Here is a 20,271-nt window from a genome sequence, read left to right as displayed (position 1 = left end):
CCATTCTACAGATCAGGGGTACAGCGTATTTAGAAGGATCCAGTGAAACATCTAGCCCCTGAATCTACAAAGTACATACTGCTTTTGTGTTCAAAACACAGCTCCCAGTGACTTCAGCTACCCCTGTGTGCATATTATGAATCACAGGGAGGCATGGAGGAGGGTGTTAGTATAGGTTGGAGGGGGTTCTTACTTTCAAATACATACACCCTTTCAAGCAGTTATATAGAGATAGAAATATACCTTTTTTTTCAGCAAGCATAAAACATATGAAAAGAAGATAAAGGACTAGGGCTTTCCTGTAAGCTACCTTTTGAAGAAGCAACTTGACAAATGGGTAAGATGCTCATTTCATGGGACAATACTTTGAGACCAGCAAAATCAGCTAGCTACAGTGTATTTCCTGCTATTTAGCACATCTGCCTCAACATGTTGAGGTTTCTTGATATTTCCTAATGTCTGGGGCAGACCAAAAGGCACTTGGGCTGTTATAAATAAAACCAAGTTATTTTTTTGCATTCTGAATCACAAATGATGCATGAGGTAGTTTCAGGTCCCAGCTGAAGCCTGGCAGATCCTGTTAGGATGCACAAGCCGGTGGCTCCGCGGTCACGGCAGGGCCTTGCCCAGCCTGTGGGCACAGAGGATACAGATGGACACCTCGCTCAGCTTGCTGAGCTCGCAGAAACAAACCTTGCTGAGATTAACAGATTGATCTGCCTGAGCCCCATGTGAAGGAAATGGAGAAGAAGATTTGAAAAGAGGAGGACAGGGCCAGGCCATTGCTCTCGACAGCCAGGACAGCATCGGCTGTGAAATGGCTGGAACAGTGTCAGCCTATTTCACAGTCAGTTCTGGCGGAGGAAGGAAAAATGGGAGAGATTGACAAAAACCTACAGCAGTATTTTCATTTTATACCAAAATCAGACATCAAAAGACACATGCTGTACTAAGGTTTTAGTATTAAGAACTTCCCTCTCTGAAAAGGAAGAATTTTGTCTATTCTTCAGGCACTTCCAAAGCACTTGCTGGCACTTCAGAGTAACCTGGTGCAGCCACTGTGTGTCCACAGCTCTTGCAAAGCACTCGAGGTGCCCCCACGGACACCTCAAAACAACCAGGGGCTCAGACACATCTGCTGCCACAGAAATTTAATTATATGACAACATTACTCACTGTTAATAAGGAATGCACAAATTTTGCCTTATTCAAAGCCAAAATGTTAATAATATTTTGCAAAAATACACACCCAGTATATATATGTGGAACTAAAATAGCTATTAGGTGGAAGAGCTTAGAGCTGCATGTTCCCAATTCACTTTCTGCTGTTAAACAGTTAGAGAGAATGAGAATATATCATTCCTTACATCACTAAAAGGACACAAATATAAAATCCAGTACTTCTCAATCACTTTCCTTTAGAGTGCAGAAATTAATAACATTCTAATATTAAGCCACTTGCTGTGGGAGCTGAAGTGACGCTCTGCAGTACTCCAGCTCACAAGTTTTAGCTAATCATGGCACTTGCTTTTTCAGACACCAATAATGTTTCATGAAAATTACATGAAGCTTTAACGAGGAGCCACAATGTAATTATTAAACTGATTGAACCATGGACTTTGTTCTCCTGCTGCATGTTCATCATCATCTCTGATCTCGAAGCTGAAACATTACATCTGTATTTGAATATTTATTACGCTATGCTAAGTAACTCCTTCAGTGAAGAGAGTTGCTCTTTTCTGGAATTAGTTTCAGCATAATTTGCTGTGAAGAGAACTTTAAGAATGTCCAGCTAAGCTCCCCTGTAACTGACTGATTCCATTGTTGGTATACATGGAGGCCTTAAAAAACATTAAACTAGTTATACAAATGGATACAAAACACCCTTTGAGTTCTATTGACAACTTTTAGAATTTGGATGAAATCCCAGTTCTTGAGAGAAAGAGAAAAAAGGTACTGAATGAAGCTATTATTGAGAATATTCTTAGGGTTTTTTAGTGTATAGAATATATAATAGCATTAATGCATTTGTTTACTTGATGAGTGCCTGTAGCACTCATATTTAAAGAGATATTAATGATTTTATTAAAACCATATTTAATAGATTCAGGGGAAAATGTAGCAATTTGAAGACAAAGCATTCTTTTGTGAGAAATACATGGCATTTTCAGATGCCTGTAGATTCTGAAATTGTTGAACAGGTTATAGAATGAAAGGTAACTATCTCTCCTCTACCTGAGCTATAGGGCTATCACCAGCTCTTGTGAGTGAATGCCTCACTTCAACAGTATAAAAACCATGTCAAAAGGGACCATAATGATGAACAATCAGGGTTTGCATACATAAAATATAAATTGGTGCTGTCTTGTAACAAGAATGGGAGAAGTGGCCCAACCTAATAAACCATCTTTGACTTCGAAGGTGCCATTCCTAGACAAGGTGTTATTACTTTAACATATTCTGCATTCTAACAGAAATTAATACATAAACAAGAACTCCCCCTTCAGCTACGCAGAGTCCCCCTTATACAGACACACTGAAAATCCTGCCCAGGCAAGGACAGGTGGCAGGATAGAAAAACAACCCAGAGCAAAACAGGACACAAAATACCTTTGAAGCTCTAGAAAAAATACCTAACATTATATGTTAGCTGGTTGGAGGCAGAGAAATGTACGATTCCACAGAATTTACTCCCAGAATTCTCTTCTGTAATCTAAATTTTTATTTCATGGGTCTCCTTCTGAGTCTGTCAGAAAATCACCATTAATGTTTCCAGGGCATTGTGCATTTTGGCATGTTCATTAACAAAAAAAACCAAACCAAACAAACAACAACAACAAAAAAATAACAACAAAAAAACACCTGGATTTTTTTCTAGTACTGGTGCTTTTTTAATCAGATAATTTAGAGGGTTGAATTATCACAAGATCAGTAAGACTCTATTTTGCTATTTAACTAACAATTATGCACTGTTTTTGCTTTGTAATTTGAAAACTAACTTGTCAAGAGCTGTCAGATCATTGCAATATATTCAAGTACACTTCTGTAAAAGGTTTTTGTTGCAGAAATAAAACTATTTTCTACTCCCTAAGTAGGCTCATCTGCAATCCTGCCTACCTTCTGATTTTGAAATCATACAGAGAATGGCATTTCCTCAAAAGACAACAAAATATTTTATCACAGTCTCCAGAATTTCTTTTCACAAATGCAGAGCGGTTGTTCTAATTTTTTCTTATGACAAACTTTTGAACTGCTTGGTCAGGATTTCCAGACAGTAACACAGATGGGTTTGAGGAATAGCTTTCCCAAACAGACAATCCACTAGAAACTGAACCTGGCTCAAAACACATACATTTGTGCAAAGCAGTTCCTGGTACTGCAGCTCACAGTCAGAGATCATTCTCACAACCTCAGCTTTCAGGTCACTATATTTATGAAGCTCCAAAAAGGCCAAAATAACTTCTGTTCTCTGAACTTCACAGACAGCAATATTTATACTTTAATATGCGTGCCAGTAGCTACAACACAACAGACACGCAGAGCCAAACTAGATACTAAAATTTATTTTTTTTTTTCCCTCCATGGCCCAAATCCCCAACTCTTCAGACCAAGATTTACAACTTGTAAATAAGACTTTAGTCTGCCAAAGAGCAAATGCAAAAGCATTTTCTCCTATGATTTAGTTACAACATATCCAACTAAAAATAATGTTTAGGTAACAAATTTCATTCAATATATCACAGACATAATTATTTAGATATGTTTAGACCCAAAATTACTTTGAGTCTATATTTATCTACCTCGATAGTGGTTATGAGGTATATAGAATTATTTAAAACATAAAGCCACTCAAATCCCTCAGTATTTTAGAAAATCATTTGTTACTGAAATATCATCAGGAACAACTTTGAGACTGGTACCTGTAAACAATGAAGTTTTATTCACTTGCCCATGATTCAATGCGTCACACTTCTATTTTTATCCAACCACAAATTCTGGGTTTTGGTCTTTTCTATCCTTTCAAGTCTTGTATGGTGCAGACTAATCACAGAATTCTAAGAACCACTGTTTCAAACCTATGTGCTTAAAGTTAAATAAACACTACAAATTTCTTTTATCAATGCAGTATGTAAATAAGGACATGAACACATGTCCTTATTTACCTGACGTCCAACCTGACGGAGTTGTACTGCCCAAGCATTTCTGCAGGGTCTCAGAGACCTTGCACACAGCATCTCCACTGACCCACCTGCCAGTCAGTGCCACTGGTGACATTCCTGCAGACACCAGGGGGGGTGAGAATCCACACCTACCCAAAAACAACCAACAAAGCTGCTTGTCGTTCCCCTCCAGCCCCAACCTTGCAAACCCAAAACTTTCAGATCTCATTCACACAGCAGAAGAAAGTCTCCAGACACCACAAGCAGAGAAAGAAATCTATCAGGATGCCTTTGGCATTTCCTCTGTAAAATAAGTTCAATAGGAGAAAATCTGCCTCACTTAAATGAATGCTGAGATAACCATGACCTTGAATACATTTGGACTTATCTTACTTTCTCCGTTTGGACCATTTAATCACTACTGAGAATACAGTGAGGAAAACAGACAATTCAGGAGATACATAATTCTTAAACAGACAAAAGGTAGAACAGAATGTTGCCCTCTTTTTAAGTCCTCAGAAGGTGAGGAAAAGGAAAGTAATCAACCAAACTCAACTGCTGGAGCTAAAGGGATGTGAAGCATGGCTCTCTCCTCTTCCCTATAAGATTAAGAAATCCATTACGACTTCTGATATTCAAACACACCACTCAATTTCAGGGCCTGAAGAAATGTCTGATGGATTCTATGCAAATAATGACAAAATCCTGTCTTGATTATCAACACCAGCATCTTCTCCACTATTCCCTACGACCCATTTTGAGGGTTCCCTCACAACATGGAAAGATTTCCATGGCTTCAATCTCTTATATGGCACATGCATGAGAAAAATAGCATCACTTCTTCCAGTGGAGTCACAAGAAACAAATTAAAATTGGTCAAATCCCTATAAACATCTGTTGGTTTACCTGTTTTTATTACCCTCTTTCTTTTCATTTTGAAGGTCAGCTGAGAATATAAAAATAAGGTCTAAAAGAAATTGTTCTTTTCACAGTCAGCACTAGTTATCCACTGCCCTCTGTTCACACAACTTCAACTTGAGTTATGTGCTGCGAGGGCCTCAGTGCCTCACTTTAATAGACAAAAATGGGATCAGGTTATGAGTAACTTTTTCAGAAGCTTCTTACAAAACTCTGACTCCACACATATTGGTTCCAGCTGTTCACAAAGTTTTAGTACACAAAGGTCAGGAAATGTCCTACTTGGATTATTTTTTTCTTTATGATTCATGCTGGAGGTGATTAGCTAGCAGATGAATTTTTCTTGGACACTATTTCTACCTTCCATATGAGTTGATCAGTTCCCATGGAAGAAAAGGCAGGACAAATAACCACACTAATTGCCAGAGTTCAGAAAGTTGACCTTTTACAATCTCAAAACTAATGTGTATCCAGGAAATCCTGCCAGACAGTCAGTGTTTGCAAATGGTTGGGAAATGTGGTCATTTGCCATGAAAAACAGATGAAAAGCAGGAGCTGGTTAAAAGACCAGGTCTTTCCTCAAACAAAACATTTCCAAAATAAAGAAACGATGTCTCAAAGCTGACAGTTGACCTGAGTTTAGGAAGGGTGACAGTTCTGCTCTGGTGCTTTCTGCACATGAGAATTTAAAAATGAGACCAGAATTTCAAGTAAGATTTAGCTGAGCATAAGGAATTTCTGTCACTTCTGACACTGCAGTAATATTCCAATCAAACACAGTCTATTTGAAAAGAGATATTTTTAAGTACAAATGTGGACAAGGAAGACATCCCTTAAGCTCAGAATAATGTATAAAAGTATCAGATGTTTAGCAATGTAGGTGGATCTTACTGATTTCTAATGGGGTGCAAGGAACATGTGTCTGAGGATTCCTGGTATGAGAAGATGGGCAGATGTCACAGGAATACACTGTGCTGTGTTCAAAAGGAATAATGCTGTGAAATGGAGGCAGCACAAATTACACATATTACACATATTATTAGCAAGTCAGATGCAGCCCCTAAATCTATTTATTTAGGAATGCAAGAGAGTGACTGATCAGGCAATGTTTAGCCTAGACATTTAACCTGGCTAACATACAATTTTGACTGGGGAGTAGTGTGGGATATGTGTGTGTGTATGGAGAGGCTGGAGAAAAATGGCAGCTACCCTCAGAAAAGGTGTGACTTTTTTTAATATTAAAATGTTGTATCACAGCTACAAAAAATGCTGACACTGACTGAAAAATACAGTTTAAAAGGCAGTGTCCTAGTTAAGCTGTAAAACTTCCTAATACACCATTTAAAATCTGGTACCTAAAATCTCTTTTTTAAAATGTAGTAGGAATGAAATATTTCAGACCAGTTTCTTATCTGAAAAACAGTCTCCCTGTATTTCAACTGGACTTCTTAGTAAAGAAATGCAGAATTATTTAAGAAGAACATAATATCCTGAGCTGGAAGGGACCCATGAGGATTATCCAGTCCAACTCCTGATTCCACTCAGGGCAACCTAAAAGTTAAACCAGTATCTAAGAGACATCCAAACACTTTTTGACCAACAAGGGGCTTGGGACCACTTCCCTGGGGAGCTTGTTCTAGTGTTTGGTCATCGTCTCAGTGAAGAGCTTTAGCCTGATGTCCAGTTTGAGCTTTCCCAGCACAGCTTTCTGACAGCCCCTTGTGTCCATCCCCAGGGGATGGGGAGAAGCACCCAGCACCTCCCTCTGCTCCCCCCGTGAAGAACTCACAGCCATCTGAGGTCACCCCCAGCCCCCTCCTCTCCAAGCTGCACAAATCCAGTACGTCTGCCCTCCTTCACAATTTCACATCATAAATACTTTTCTGGACTATATTTTATTATTATTCAAAGTCTTAAACTCCTTTACAGTTTTTCAAAAGAGGGCAAAGACCTTGTAACATCTGAAGTCAAACAGTGAAAATGAAGTGAAAATGAACCTCTGACCAGAAAAAAAAAACACACTAGGAGGGAAAAGAAGCTTTGTGAAAATGTAAATTAAGATATGACCTGCAAGGTATTCTCTCATCTTAATAAGATTCTGTGATGTTTTATTGGTACACTGAGTTCAGCAGAGAGTAATAAAGCAGTCCTATTAAAAAATTTAGCTTGTAAAATTTAACTACATGTTGACAGTTTCATAATTCACATTAATGAAAGTAATTAGATTATTACCTGAGTACTAAGAGCAATCATCCTCTATTTTTGTTTTCAATTCAGCTTATATTAGCCAAAAGAAAATCAGAGTCTTTTTTCTTAGCTAAACTGAACTGGGACTCGAGCTACACATCAGTTGCCCCTGAAGGCACAACTCCAGCCCAGCTGAAGTCAGAGGCGCTGGCACTGCTGTGACAGAGCTCACACAGAGAACGGCTCTTCCCTGTCCCACTGCCAGGGCCAGGCCAGGCCGGGAGCAGGAGGTTCCAGCCCCGCTCTCCACGGTGCAGCAGGAGCAGGAATGGAGAGCAGGCAGGGCAGCAGCTCCCTGCTCCTCCCAGGGAGGACACAGGAGCCTCAGGGACCCCGAGCAGCCCCCAGACCCCAGCCAAGAGACCCCCAAGAGAAGGGCAATTACCTTCTACATTTCCCTTAAAACCTGATCTCATCTTACTCATCCACTGGGTTCAACCACTATACCTGCTTTGGTTTTATTTATTTCCAATGCCACGGTATTTTCCAATACCAAAGATATTGTTTACCTGTTATTTTCATGGAAGTTTCTGTCTGTCAGTGCTTACACTAAGTCCTGTCAAAATAAAGGGGTCAAAATAAAGGTTGCACAGGGAACTAAAAACTGGACCAAATTAAGCAGTGGGAGGTATGTAATTTACCAACCCCGGATTTAAATTTGCAGCCCCTTTTCATGGCACAGTAAACCCAGATATCTGAGGTTTGACCTCATACAGAAAAGAAAGGCCTAACCAGCTGTGAACTGAAGAACAACTGTGTATGCCTCACCTATGCTCAAAGTGATCATCCTCCTGATTTAGATTACTTTAAATAATAAGCATGAAGTGAAAGTACAATTAAATCTCTGCAAGATGTATTTAGGCCTAGCAGAGATGACCTGGCAGGTCAAGACTCTTGCATATGCCATCTGGAATTACACTGTCAAAGGAATAGTTATGCAAATGTCTCAAAGAAATAATTCAATCGCAAACTGCAAACTCTCAGGAGCTAACATTAAATAAATTTCTTAAAAACATGTGGTTTATATAAAATGTCACATATAAATTATATTTTACAAACTGACATAGCTTTGTCTCTAAGACCCTGCAGTGAAACACCTTTGCAGCTTTTCCTTTTAATACAACTGCTGCAAATTGAGTGACTAGAAAACATTTCCCTCTGCCAGCACCTAAAACACAACCCACAACAGGGACCTGCACAACACAGTGAGGAAAACTTCAGGTCTGTATCAGGCAGAATTATTGCAGTGATATGTTCTTTCCATATGGCCCCAAGAGGAATTTTAGTTCAGAGTTTTCTTCTCTGCTGTTCCTAGTACAGTCATCAAGAAAAAACACCAATTATGGCAGAGGCATTGCTGATGGTTCTGCACTTCACAGGTGCTTTATAAATACAGTCAAGATTATCTTTCCACACAGTATTTTACTTATCTGCAGAAGCCAAAACTGAACTTCACATATTTTCATCAGAGCTATTTCATTACAGTTCTGAGGAAGTTCACCTCCTATCTGTCACTGCACAAAAGTGCAAGAATAACAGAAGTCTTTTAGCTTGACTTTTCCTTAGGATGCATCCCTCTGTCATGGGTGTTAAAACAGGAAGGACTAATCTTTAAGTTTTCACAATGCTTTTGCTAAGGGAATAATTTTTTCAATAATTTATAATTTTTATATTTACTGCAACAGTGAAGAACCTGCAGGGAGAAGAGTAACAAAGGTACTGGGCTGGAGGACCAGATTATTCACAGCAAGGTGAAGACTAGCACCAGCAATACAGCACAGCATCAACACCTCACCACTGAGTTATCACCTGGGATTGCATGTACTTAGAACCAGAATCCCACTGCAGTGATCACTGTGCTGTGGGAAATTTAATGCTCCACATCCCATTCAACATTCATTCTGCTTTTTACAGGTGCAAAATGTCCATAGATATTTTCAGCACCCAAGAAAGTCGTAATAACAGATCTGCATGCAAATCTGAGAATAATCTGCCCTGAGGTTCAATAATTTCTACTGAAAAAAAAAAAAAAAAAAAAAGAGCCATACTTTGTAACCTGATTATGAATATGCAGGACTTTTCAATCTATTAAAATTAATTTGAATATTTTATCCATTAATCTTGTCATTCCATTTTCAAAAAGTCTTCACCTGATACATGCCAGAAAGAATTGCTAACTTCAGTCTCCCCATTTGGTCTTTTCTCTTGCTTTGGAAATTACTTAGTTGTGGTCAAAATCTGTGTCAGAGCCAGAGCAGCAATACTGAACATGGGCACAGAAAACATCACTCACAAAGGTGCAGAGGCTGCATGCTTTCAAAGCACATGCTGCTGTGCTAAAGCTGCTTTCATCTGAAGTTTTCACATGAGTAGGTGCTTTTTGAGTTTTGGGGTGTTTTTTAAGAAGATCATCTTAAATTGTTCTTCACATGAAGCTCAGATAATAGGAGAAAAACAGTAGAACTGTAATATCCCCTTAGAATCTAACAAAAAGTCACTTCCAGTTTGCTTTATACCTTTAGAAATTACAATTTAAGTAACACTATGCATTTCTTTTCCAGTCTGTCTACTTCACAGCTTCCTGGTTTTTTAGAAAAATGAATCAGACATTTGTTTCTCTAAGATAAAAAAAGACCACTGAAAATATTGTTCTAGTAGAAGCCATCCTGACAGAGAAAGGAAATGTTCATGAGACAATATCCTCAGCAGAATGCATGCTTTTAGTAAAGCAAACCAGGCAGTACCTCAAAAAGACTCAAATAAATGCAAACACATGTCTGTATCTGCAGGAAATGTAGCACAAAATGGAAACTGACAGCGCTCCTGTGTCTTAACTGCATCCCAGTTTGTTTTATCTGCAAACTTGTGCTTCTCTTTGACCCTTCATTCTCCAACTCTTTGTTACCAAAAAGATCTGTCATAATTGCTAAAAAAAGACCATTTGGAAACCTTAAAATTTAAAGAGTGTTTTGAGCAGTATTTGACCTAAACCTACAGCTTGAACACCAGCATCATTCCAATGCCTAAACTTTGGCAATTATTTGACCAGAGAATAAACACAGGAGTTGCTTTCTGGAATGTACAGCAGCAGAAACCACTTTTGTTGCCACAGACTGCTCACTCATTTCCATGCTGCAATACAACAGGGGCCTGCCATGGCAGCACGACACTTCATCCAGATGTTTGGCAATGGAACATCATGGCAAAATTTGCCAAATAATTCACAAGATATATAACTACACAGAATTTATGTAATCTAAGTCAGATCTTCTCTCTGTCCTCAAAGAAAGACTACCACAGAAAGAAAATAAACATAATAATGTGAATTATCCAGTCACTGCAGATAACTACTTAAAATAATATTTCTTCATGTATTTGGGTGACATTAGCATGGTTAATATCAAGAGCTATATTTTAATTTACAACTAATGGACTAAAATTGCTAAGGTTTTTATAAAGTTACAAATCTCAAACTAGGATCTCTCCTAGCTTTGAAAAAGTATGTTCTACAACATACATACCTTCACTGACTAGTGTCACTGCTGAATCTTTAACAAAACCTTCATTTCTTTTACATATCAATGATTTACCATTGTGCTTTCAGTAAGCTGTAAACAGTCTCACTAGAAATCTCATTTACTCTAGTTATTAAGTTTTACATTGTCTGCTGTCTTGCAGTAGCATAATTTCATTGATTTTTGATTTCCATGAAGTCTTCCAGTAACAGACAAAATTCAAAATGCCAACTATAAAACATGAATAAAGAAGTAGAGCCCTCCATCACCTCTAATAAAAAGTAAGCTTTATCTACTGTTATAACCTACTATTGGTAATGTCAGTGCTGAGAGACAGTGATGGCAGCACCTGTGAAAACACCATCCTGTGACTGGAAAAGTCTTCATCAAAGGAATGGCTGTCAAAACATTACACCAGGTGTATCCTCTGCAGTGTGAAGGGATGCTAAGAATCACTGTACCCCTCCTGCTGGCAAGGCTGTCGTGTCAATTAGAGTTGTAGGTTGAAGTTGCAGAGAAAACACTTTTACTCAAAATGAAAATGTGGCCCACAATTTTCACATTAACTTCACTCACATCAAACCCTCAGTTTTGACATGTGCAGATACAATTCAGCCTGTTTTATACCTTTAGAAACTACATTTTAAGTAACAGTAGGCATTTCTTTTCATCATCTTCTCTCCATCATTCATTTTGTTTCATTTGCAAAAAATATCTTCCCAATCTCTGAAGCAAAAGCACTTATATTTCTGTTTAAACATATGCAATAGAATGAGTAAAACATGAAATGGGAAATGCAGTATCAAAACCAAATGTAAAATAAAAAAAAAAAACCTTTTGTGAAGAATTCCTACACTAAATTCTGCTTGTCAGCTCCAAAAGGCTGACCTTCTCTACATTCCCCACAGAGCTGCAGGGTGATGCTCACAGGCTGCACTGACTTACTGATGCAAATGCTGCTTTGTTTGAGTCCAGAGACACCTGATGTAGGCGAGGGCACTGGCAGCAAAGATGGGCATCCACAGACAGACAGAACTGCCTGTGTGCTCCCAGATAAACCATATGGAGCACATGTCAAAATTAGAAAAGCTGTTTTTGTCCAAACAGTCTGACTAAGCAGACAATCAAAAGCCTTTCTCAAATAGCAATCACTTTTACTCCTGAAGCATTTGAAAATACAGGATTTTAAGAAACTTCTAAAAACTACTTTGGTATTTCTACCTTAAGATTATAAAAGGCTGCTTCAGCAAACAAACAATACCAAACAGTTCCATTTTGGTGTTTTTTTCTTTCATTCTTTTTGAAAAAAAAGGCAACTTACAACCCACATCAGCCAGATGATTTTATCAGGTGAAGAGACCTTTGGAAATGTGGTCTGAAAAATCTAACAGACTCCAGGTGGGGAAGGTGCCTTCCTTGTATATTCCTCTGTGTGTTCTATCTCCAAAAGTGTTCGGGGAGCTGCTGCAGTTTCTACAAACTATAGCTAGCTTTTGTAAACAAGCTGGCAGCAGAAATGTATTTAAAGAGCAATCTGTATTCTTTTCAGGGATTTTGAACTGCAGGCAGGAATCAATCAGGAATCACCAGCAGCTGCCTATGATATTTTGGTGATTGAAGTCTGAGCTGATCCACGGGAACACAAAAGGGTGCAAGCTTGCATTGTACAAAACAACTTGCATGAAACAGTATTTAAGGTTTATTACTGTACACTGCCTGTTTCAATACACAGAAGTTTTTTCATGGACAAGAACAGATGCTGAAATGAAGCCCAGAAAAGAAGGCACAGAGAAATGACGTGATTTCCGAAGAGCCACGCTCAGCAGCACAACAGGAACTGCGCTGCTGTTTCCTTCAGCCCAGGTCAGCTTCCCAATCATTCCTACTTCCTTCTGCTCAGATGCTGCTGTACTCAGGGGCTTCACAGTGCCAGTGAGGACTACGAAAATACATCCATCAAGAGGTTTTGAGAGCTTCTTTAAAAGCCCGCTCAAAATTTAAGGCTCACAGTTCAAACACTACTTTTGGCTTGGAAACAAGACACTTTAATACAGCTCCAATTGCCTGACCGAGGACTATTACTTCATTTTGTAATGCTTACCCCTTTGCTCACCAATCCATCATTGAAAAACAGGAACATAGAAAAAGAAAACAAAACAGTAGATGAACTAGGAAAATTGATCACAGGTAGGAAAAAAATTATTACTTGTGGTACAAGAAAAAAGTCAAATGCATCATGGAAGCATCCTGCTATTCTCAAACCTGGAAGACTGTCAGAATAATGCATCCAAAAATTATCAGGGACAAATCAATACCTAATAAACAAAAAGGAGCATTTTGACCATGCAAACAGTGAGGGGTCAGCAGACATATGATCAGAGAAACAAGTCAGTGCAGGAATAGCTGTGTCTGAACTTGCAGCTCTGTTACTACTGTGCTTGTGCTGTGACTGCTGATGCACACGCTGTGAACCATGAGGGCACACGAGCCAGCTCCTCTTTCACAGCTCACTTTATACTGCATTATTTGCTGGTGACACTTGAAGCAATTTCCAGTTTTAATACAATACATTCTGCTCAATTCTCTTAGCAAGTCTTTGTAATGCAGCTTCCATCACATCCGTCTTTAAAACAGTCATAGGTAGAGAAAACTGCAGGTGTTCCCAAATTTTCCGTTCTTGAACAGTTCTTTAAGTCTAGACTTTAAGTTAATCAAAGAAAAAGAAAAAGATCCATAAACAAACCAACAAACCCCAAATATCTCCACCCTACATCTTGGGGACCTCTCTCTCCCTAAATGAAGAGGGAAAATGCCACAAGTTTGTATGTTGAAATTCAGCCCATGTGACACTTTCTTTGGATTTAATTGCTTTGATACAATTTGTATCTGCCAATCAAGAGAAGGCCCTGAGCACTGAACACTCTGTTACAAAGACGCTCTTGTCCTGTAATAGAACCAACATCAAAAAGACAGAATTTTCAACTTCAGCTAAAGCATCCAAAAGGAAACAAGCCAAAGTCCAACCATAGACTCTTCCAACATTATCTGGAGTGAACAGCAAAAAGCTGGAAATAAAGACTTTACAGATCCTGTATTGTCCAGCCCGTTCAAAATTGAACACATTCATAACCTTCAGAAGCAGACAGCTCTCCACACTGCCATTTACTAATTATGGAGTAAAGATGGTCAGGCAGACCAGCTTTTAGATGCTACAGCACCCCACAAACATGTAAAAACCCCCCTTCTCTTCATTTCCTTTCTTTGTGGAACCCAAACCATCAGTAAAGACAAAAGAAAATCATCTAGTTTTCAGGGCAGCATTCTTAATTAACACCTGCATCAATTCTATAGATATCTTTCTGAGAATATGCTAATTGATACTATTTCCTAATCATTAATGCATAAAGCAATTGTATTTTTAGCTCATCTAATGAGATGAATGTATGACTGTTATCCATTAATGCACAAATACTCCAGGACTTTGGGTTTAACACTATTACTAAAGGACTAAGTTAAGACAAATTTCATTAAACCAATAATTCCATGTGCACATTATTAATTTATTATCTTAAAAGTGTACGTAAATCCAATATTTTAAATTCTACATCAACACAGTAGTTTGTACAGGACAGTTATCACTGATTCCTTAAATAATTTAGAAATGCATACACCAAAATTCAAATTCAGCTTCTAGACAGCCCTTTACAAAGTTTCTTAAGTATTTCCTCAAAGGAAACCCTTCTTGTAAATACTTCTAGGGTCAGTGCAGTCTTGCTTAAAGCTTTCTTCACTGATACTTTACAGTCCAATCTAAAATGTAGCTTGTATCTTAACTCAGAAAACTCAGTAGGAGAGGGAACTGCATCACAGCCTCTCGAGCAAATTGAAAGTGTCCCTGAATTATTCCACATCTGCTTCTGCCCTCAGATTTTATTAAGCTCCACATTAACCACCAAATTCTTTTAAGCAGCTGATGACATGATTTTTACATTCTGAAAAAACACAGAATCATGGAAAGACACCATCTTGAACCAGAAAATGAATAAATACCAGCCTTCATCAGAAACTCTGTAGCTGTTTCTACTGCCAAATTCAGAGAAGAAAGAGTAGCTCATGGATCCTTGGTATTTTTTTAAGTGGAACTCCAACATAATCATCATTAAATCAGCACTTGAGGAGCAATCAGACAGATCACTAATGCTGTCAATTACAGCTTGAAAATTTAGTTTTGATGTGTGCATTCCAATCTCAGAACTTCCTAAGTATCTCTAAAATTAGTTATAAATGTGAGCTATAGTTGAATTTATGACAAATAAACTTCAGTGGTGTATCACAGCTTTCCTGCCTGTTAAGAACTCTTTAGTGCACTCAACAAATTTGGATAAAAGCCATTGGCACTAATACATCTTGGTACTGTCTAGCATGTTATAATTTATTTTTCATAAAGGGATGCTGGCAAGAGGAACAGTTCAGGCTCTAAGTCCCACAGGAATAACCCCTGGAAACAGGGGGAAAAAAAATCCCTTAAGGTGTGGACTAAATGCTTCAAATCTCTATGAATCTGTGAAACATCTCTCTCTCTACTGCCCAACACCAAAGCCAGCAGGGACTCTTGCCTCGCACCATCTGCACAGACCAAGGAAAGCCACGTGAGCCCCCCTTGCAGGACATCCATCACACCCAGGTGTGACCGTGGTCGTACCTGTGGGACAGCAGCACAGAGAGCTGGTACAAAGCTCCCAGTGCTTCCCACATTCCCACCAGAGCCCAACCCAGTTACCTCCTCAAGCACTGTCCATCTCCTCCCCCACTTCCAGCTGTGTAACTTCAGTCCCAAGATAGGAAAGTTTTCCTATGATGAATGCTGTATAGCACCAAGCACAACACCAATGTAAAATAACAACAGTTTCTACAGAATTAACACAAATGCTTTTCAAGCAAAGACTGTATTAGAAAAATAAATCACTTCAGCAGTTCAGCTATCTTAGTACTATTTGTTTTGTCATGCTCAGGAAAAAAATTTTTCATTGTATTTGTATTTTTTTTTATAGTATTTATATTACTGTTCTGCTGTCCTGCTGAACATGCCTAGTTATATAAAACTGGTCATGTGCTAAATCAAGCTCTATTCCAACAGAAACCAGTAAGAAAAAGTCTGAATATTTTGAGTAAATGAAATATTGTAGGTAATTAGTCTCCCTACTCCTGAGCAGAACTTGGTGGCAAACATGTCCTGGTATGGCAAACGTTTACTGTAACATTTTAAAAATAACAGTGATAAAGATAACAGTGGCAAAAGTTCCACAAATCTGTTTATGAGAGTCTGACCAAGAAGCTCTCTACACATACTGAGAAAATACAAAACCCTCAGTCTTCATTTAAAATATGAGGCTGTACCACCTAAACCCAAACTGATGTAAAGTAGTACTTGAAACATTCATTTTAGAGAATATATATCCATATCCATATATCCATAGCCCAGCAAGTAGATCAATAGGCAACTGACATTCCCAACTCACAGGCATAACAGCAGGCAGTTGGCCTGTCTCTACAGAAATGCTTTTTATCAGAAATAAATCACACATTTTTTTCCACACATGCTCACACAGAAAAATGCTTCAGATAACACTGCTGCAAGTGTGTGTTCCTTAGCCTGTTTTCCATTCCCCACTTGTGCAGTTTGGTATTTAATTACAGGGTGGAGTGGTCCCCAGGCTACTTATGTTTCTTCCAGTCACAGCCAGAAAATTTCTGCAGGAACTGACATGCAGGAGTGCAACTGCTTCAAGTTGTAGCTGGTCCCCTGTCAACAAGGTTAGCTCACTGTTCATTGAAACTCACACTAGTACTTCTGTTAAATAATTACTGAGAATATGCTTTAATACAACAAATTGCATTCTAAGCTTCAACAGATAATAAAGGCTTTAATAGAACCGAATTTGACTATTTACTTTTAATTGGTTTCTCAATTTTTTCTTTGCTAAGGCCAAGAAACAATGTTTATCATTATGCTAGAAAGCACTGGCTTCCTTTTTTTCCTTGAATATAGGGAAATGTAACCCTAGTTTGATCAAATATGATTTTGAGCATATCACCTCAAATCCTCTATTATTTTATTACCCAAAGCTTTAAATGCTGCTTTCCATAATCAATCTTAAATTGAATTTTCACCTGAAGAATATTACATCTGTAAAATACTATAATTCATATGTGAGCATTTTATAGTTAAATATTATCCCCCAAAGCATTGAGGTGTAACAAAATACATTAAAGGTATAAAGGAATGCATTATTCCAATTAATTTTTATATAAACAAGAGAAGATTTATTGCAGAGATAAAACTGGGGAAACAAAACAAATATTAACTTAGGTAACAAAATTACATACACAATGAATATTGTATTTTATATTAAAAAGGATGTTGTTAATCAGAGAATTACTGTTGACGGGATTTTGAAAAAAAAAGATTAAAAACCACTTCGAGTTTTTTTCCTTTGCTTTTCAGTTACTAAAGGCCTTGAACTTTTGGCATAAGCAACAAAAATCCATTGACTTGGAAAACTCTGTCTCTAGGTCAGAAAAGCACGACAGGAAGGTGAAACCACATGAGCTCATTTTGATATTAGTCAAAAAACACAGAGCAAAGATTATATTATGCAATTTTTAGCCAGAGGTATCTGAAAACACCCCCTGACCAAACCCTGGCAAGAATTTATATTGAATAATTATTTATGAATGGTCTGTTACAACGCTCCAGTCAGTCAGCTACTTCTCTGTAGCTTGTTCTAATTGAGAAAAATACATGCAAAGTGTAGAGACATGAGATCTTCTCATTTAGGTGATAAATCAGATTAATAGCAAACTTCTAAGTTTGTACCCTGGGATACATGCACAGAGTATCATCAACAATATATGGTGACATACAGAAAGGTATTTACATGCTTTGCTGGTAGCTCAGAGTGTGACAAAAGACAAAAAATCTAAACTCTGCGCAGTCATTTGGAGACTGGGCTCTTGAGTAATCCATTAGAGATTCCAAACCCACGAGGCAAAGAAATCATTATACAATCAAGTAAATTATTACTTTTTTCACTTTTCCAAACAGTTTTGTCTCTTTCCCCCCTCACATATTGTCTATATGACATTTATGATGGCTGAAAGCCCACACATGGCTCAATGTGAACTCGAGATTTTATTCTTCTGACCGAGAAGGCTGCAGTGATCAATTAAATGATGTCCTGGAGCCCTGACAGTTTAACTTTCTCAATATCCTCAGGCACATGCTTCATCAGTAAATGTTTTATTTCATCAGCAAACATTTAATGTTATTTAACAAGTTAATGCAGTATTATTTAGTTTGCAGTGAATCTGTAGCCGACTTACAGAATCTACCAAAATAAGGCACTGCTCCCTTACCACTTATTACAGCTATTACATATTTTCAGGCCTATTAAACGGCTTTGAATCAAATGTCAGATGTCATAAATAAAACACTCTGGCTAAAATGACTGGCCAGAAGAGACACCGACACTTGTGTTACCACACTTGTCAAAGCCCGGCACTGGAGCAAGGCGGGCTCCTGCCGTGTCCCCGCAGGCGGGGATGCTCGAGGAGCTTCCACCCATCCACAGCCCCTTCTACCTCGCACAGGTCACGGACACGCACAGCTCTGCTACCACGTTCCAGAATAACTGCAATAATTCCTGGAATAACTGTTTTTGCATTTATTTTCAAAAAAATTAAGTTTCAGAATCTTGAACGTGTGGCCAAGCAGAAAAGAAATGCCTTATCAACATGTAGGGCAGGACTTCTGCCCGGCTCCGGGAGCGCCCCAGGCTCTCCCTCGCCTCTCTCTTCCCGTAGGGAATGGTTTTCTCCCCCGGAATGTCGCATACACCTCGGACCCGGAGGCCACCCCGCCTTCGCACGGCGCAGCTCCCACCCGGCGAGCCCCGCGGATCCCCGGCCGGAGCCCCGCCGCACTCACTTGAGGAAGTAGCGCTGCCCGGTCTGTGTGAGCGCCATCTCCCAGCCCGGCGGCAGCGGCCGCTCGTCCGTGCCATCGCAGGAGCGCTGCCGGAGGTGGCCGTGCTGCGGCGCCGCGGCCGCGCCGGGCAGCGAGGCTGGCGAGGAGTGCGAGCGGCCGTGCACGGGCGCCAGGCGCGGCGGGGGCCCGCCCGAATCCGTGCTCGACTGCCTCGAGTGCGAGCCCGAGTCGGGTTCCCTGAAGAAGGACTCGGGCAGGATCTTCTTCCGCCAGGAGCTGGGCCTGGGGTTCATCACCGCGTTGAAGAGCGCCTCCAACTCCGTGTCCAGGTCCTGCGTGACGTGGATTACCTGCTGCCCCGGCGGCGGGGCCGCGGCCGCGGGGTTCATTGTCCGCCCCTCCGGCCCGACGGCGGGCGCAGCCGTCCCGGGCCGGGCGGTGGCCGGGGCCGGCCCCGCTGCCGGGCCGCCGCCGAGGACGTGGCCTCTGGAGCGAGCGGGCTCGCCGGGAGCAGAGCAGGCGAGGCGGACGGACGGAGCCTCTGCGCCCCCGCCAGCCGCGCCGCTGTCCCGGGCGGGCGGGGCGGCCCCGGGCAGCGCGGAGCCCTCCCCCCGGCCGGGCAGCGCCGGGACGGGGGCAGCGCCGGGACGGGGGCAGCGCCGGGACGGGGGCAGCGCCGGGACGGGGGCAGCGCCGGGACGGGGGCAGCGCCGGGACGGGGGCAGCGCCGGGACGGGGGCAGCGCCGGGACGGGGGCAGCGCCGGGACGGGGGCAGCGCCGGGACGGGGGCAGCGCCGGGACGGGGGCAGCGCCGGCAGCTCCAGCCCGGCCCCCGCGCCGCCCCGCCCGCAGTTATGCAACTGCTGCGGAAACTTTGGGCACGGGACGGCCCTCGGGGCCGGGGCAGGGCGGCCATCGGAGCCCGCCCCGCCCTCGCCCCCTCTCGCGTCGCCCCGCTGTGCCGCTCTGTGCCGGGGCTGTTCCGGGGCTGTGCCGGGGCTGTGCCGCTCTGTCCCGGGGCTGTGCCGCTCTGTCCCGGGGCTGTCCCGGGTTGTGCCGCTCTGTCCCGGGGCTGTGCCGGGACTGTGCCTGCTCTCTGCGCCGCCGGGGCCCGCCCGGAGCGGCTGCCCCCGTCCAGCCCCAGCGCGTGGTGCCCGGGGAACCTTCGGAGCGCTTTGTCTCTGCCAAACTAATGAGCTTTGCTCCAGAAGCGTTGTTCAGAAAGTTAATGGGTGATAATTTCTGGAAGCAAAATTATGCTTAAATTAGTCCACGTACAAGTTTAATTGCATAGTTTAGTGATGCTATGGCGATGGGGAGGAATGAAGCATTCGTCGTGACATGGACAGCAACCACCTCGCTGTGGTTTGGATAAGGTTTGGCTCTTTGCTGGCAAGTATGAGTCCAGAGCTGTATCTTAACTCCTTCCAGCTCACTGTCCAT

The 20,271-nt window shown here is 41.1% G+C and overlaps 1 protein-coding gene across 1 annotated transcript in view; it reads right to left on the bottom strand.

Annotated features, from left to right (window-relative positions):
- Window positions 1-19,479, bottom strand: part of WWTR1 (WW domain containing transcription regulator 1) — a 46,282-nt gene extending 26,803 nt beyond the window's left edge. The window contains exon 1 of the mRNA XM_023932705.2: window positions 18,828-19,479. Within this exon, the coding sequence (XP_023788473.2) occupies window positions 18,828-19,216 (389 nt within the window). The 5' untranslated portion in view covers window positions 19,217-19,479. The remainder of the gene's footprint in view (window positions 1-18,827) is intronic.
- Window positions 19,480-20,271: the final 792 nt, after the last annotated feature.

Source organism: Cyanistes caeruleus, chromosome 10, assembly GCF_971803275.1.
Source record: "Cyanistes caeruleus chromosome 10, bCyaCae1.hap1.1, whole genome shotgun sequence".
Classification (NCBI taxonomy): Eukaryota; Metazoa; Chordata; class Aves; order Passeriformes; family Paridae; genus Cyanistes; species Cyanistes caeruleus.
This window is presented reverse-complemented; position numbering and strand designations above follow the sequence as displayed.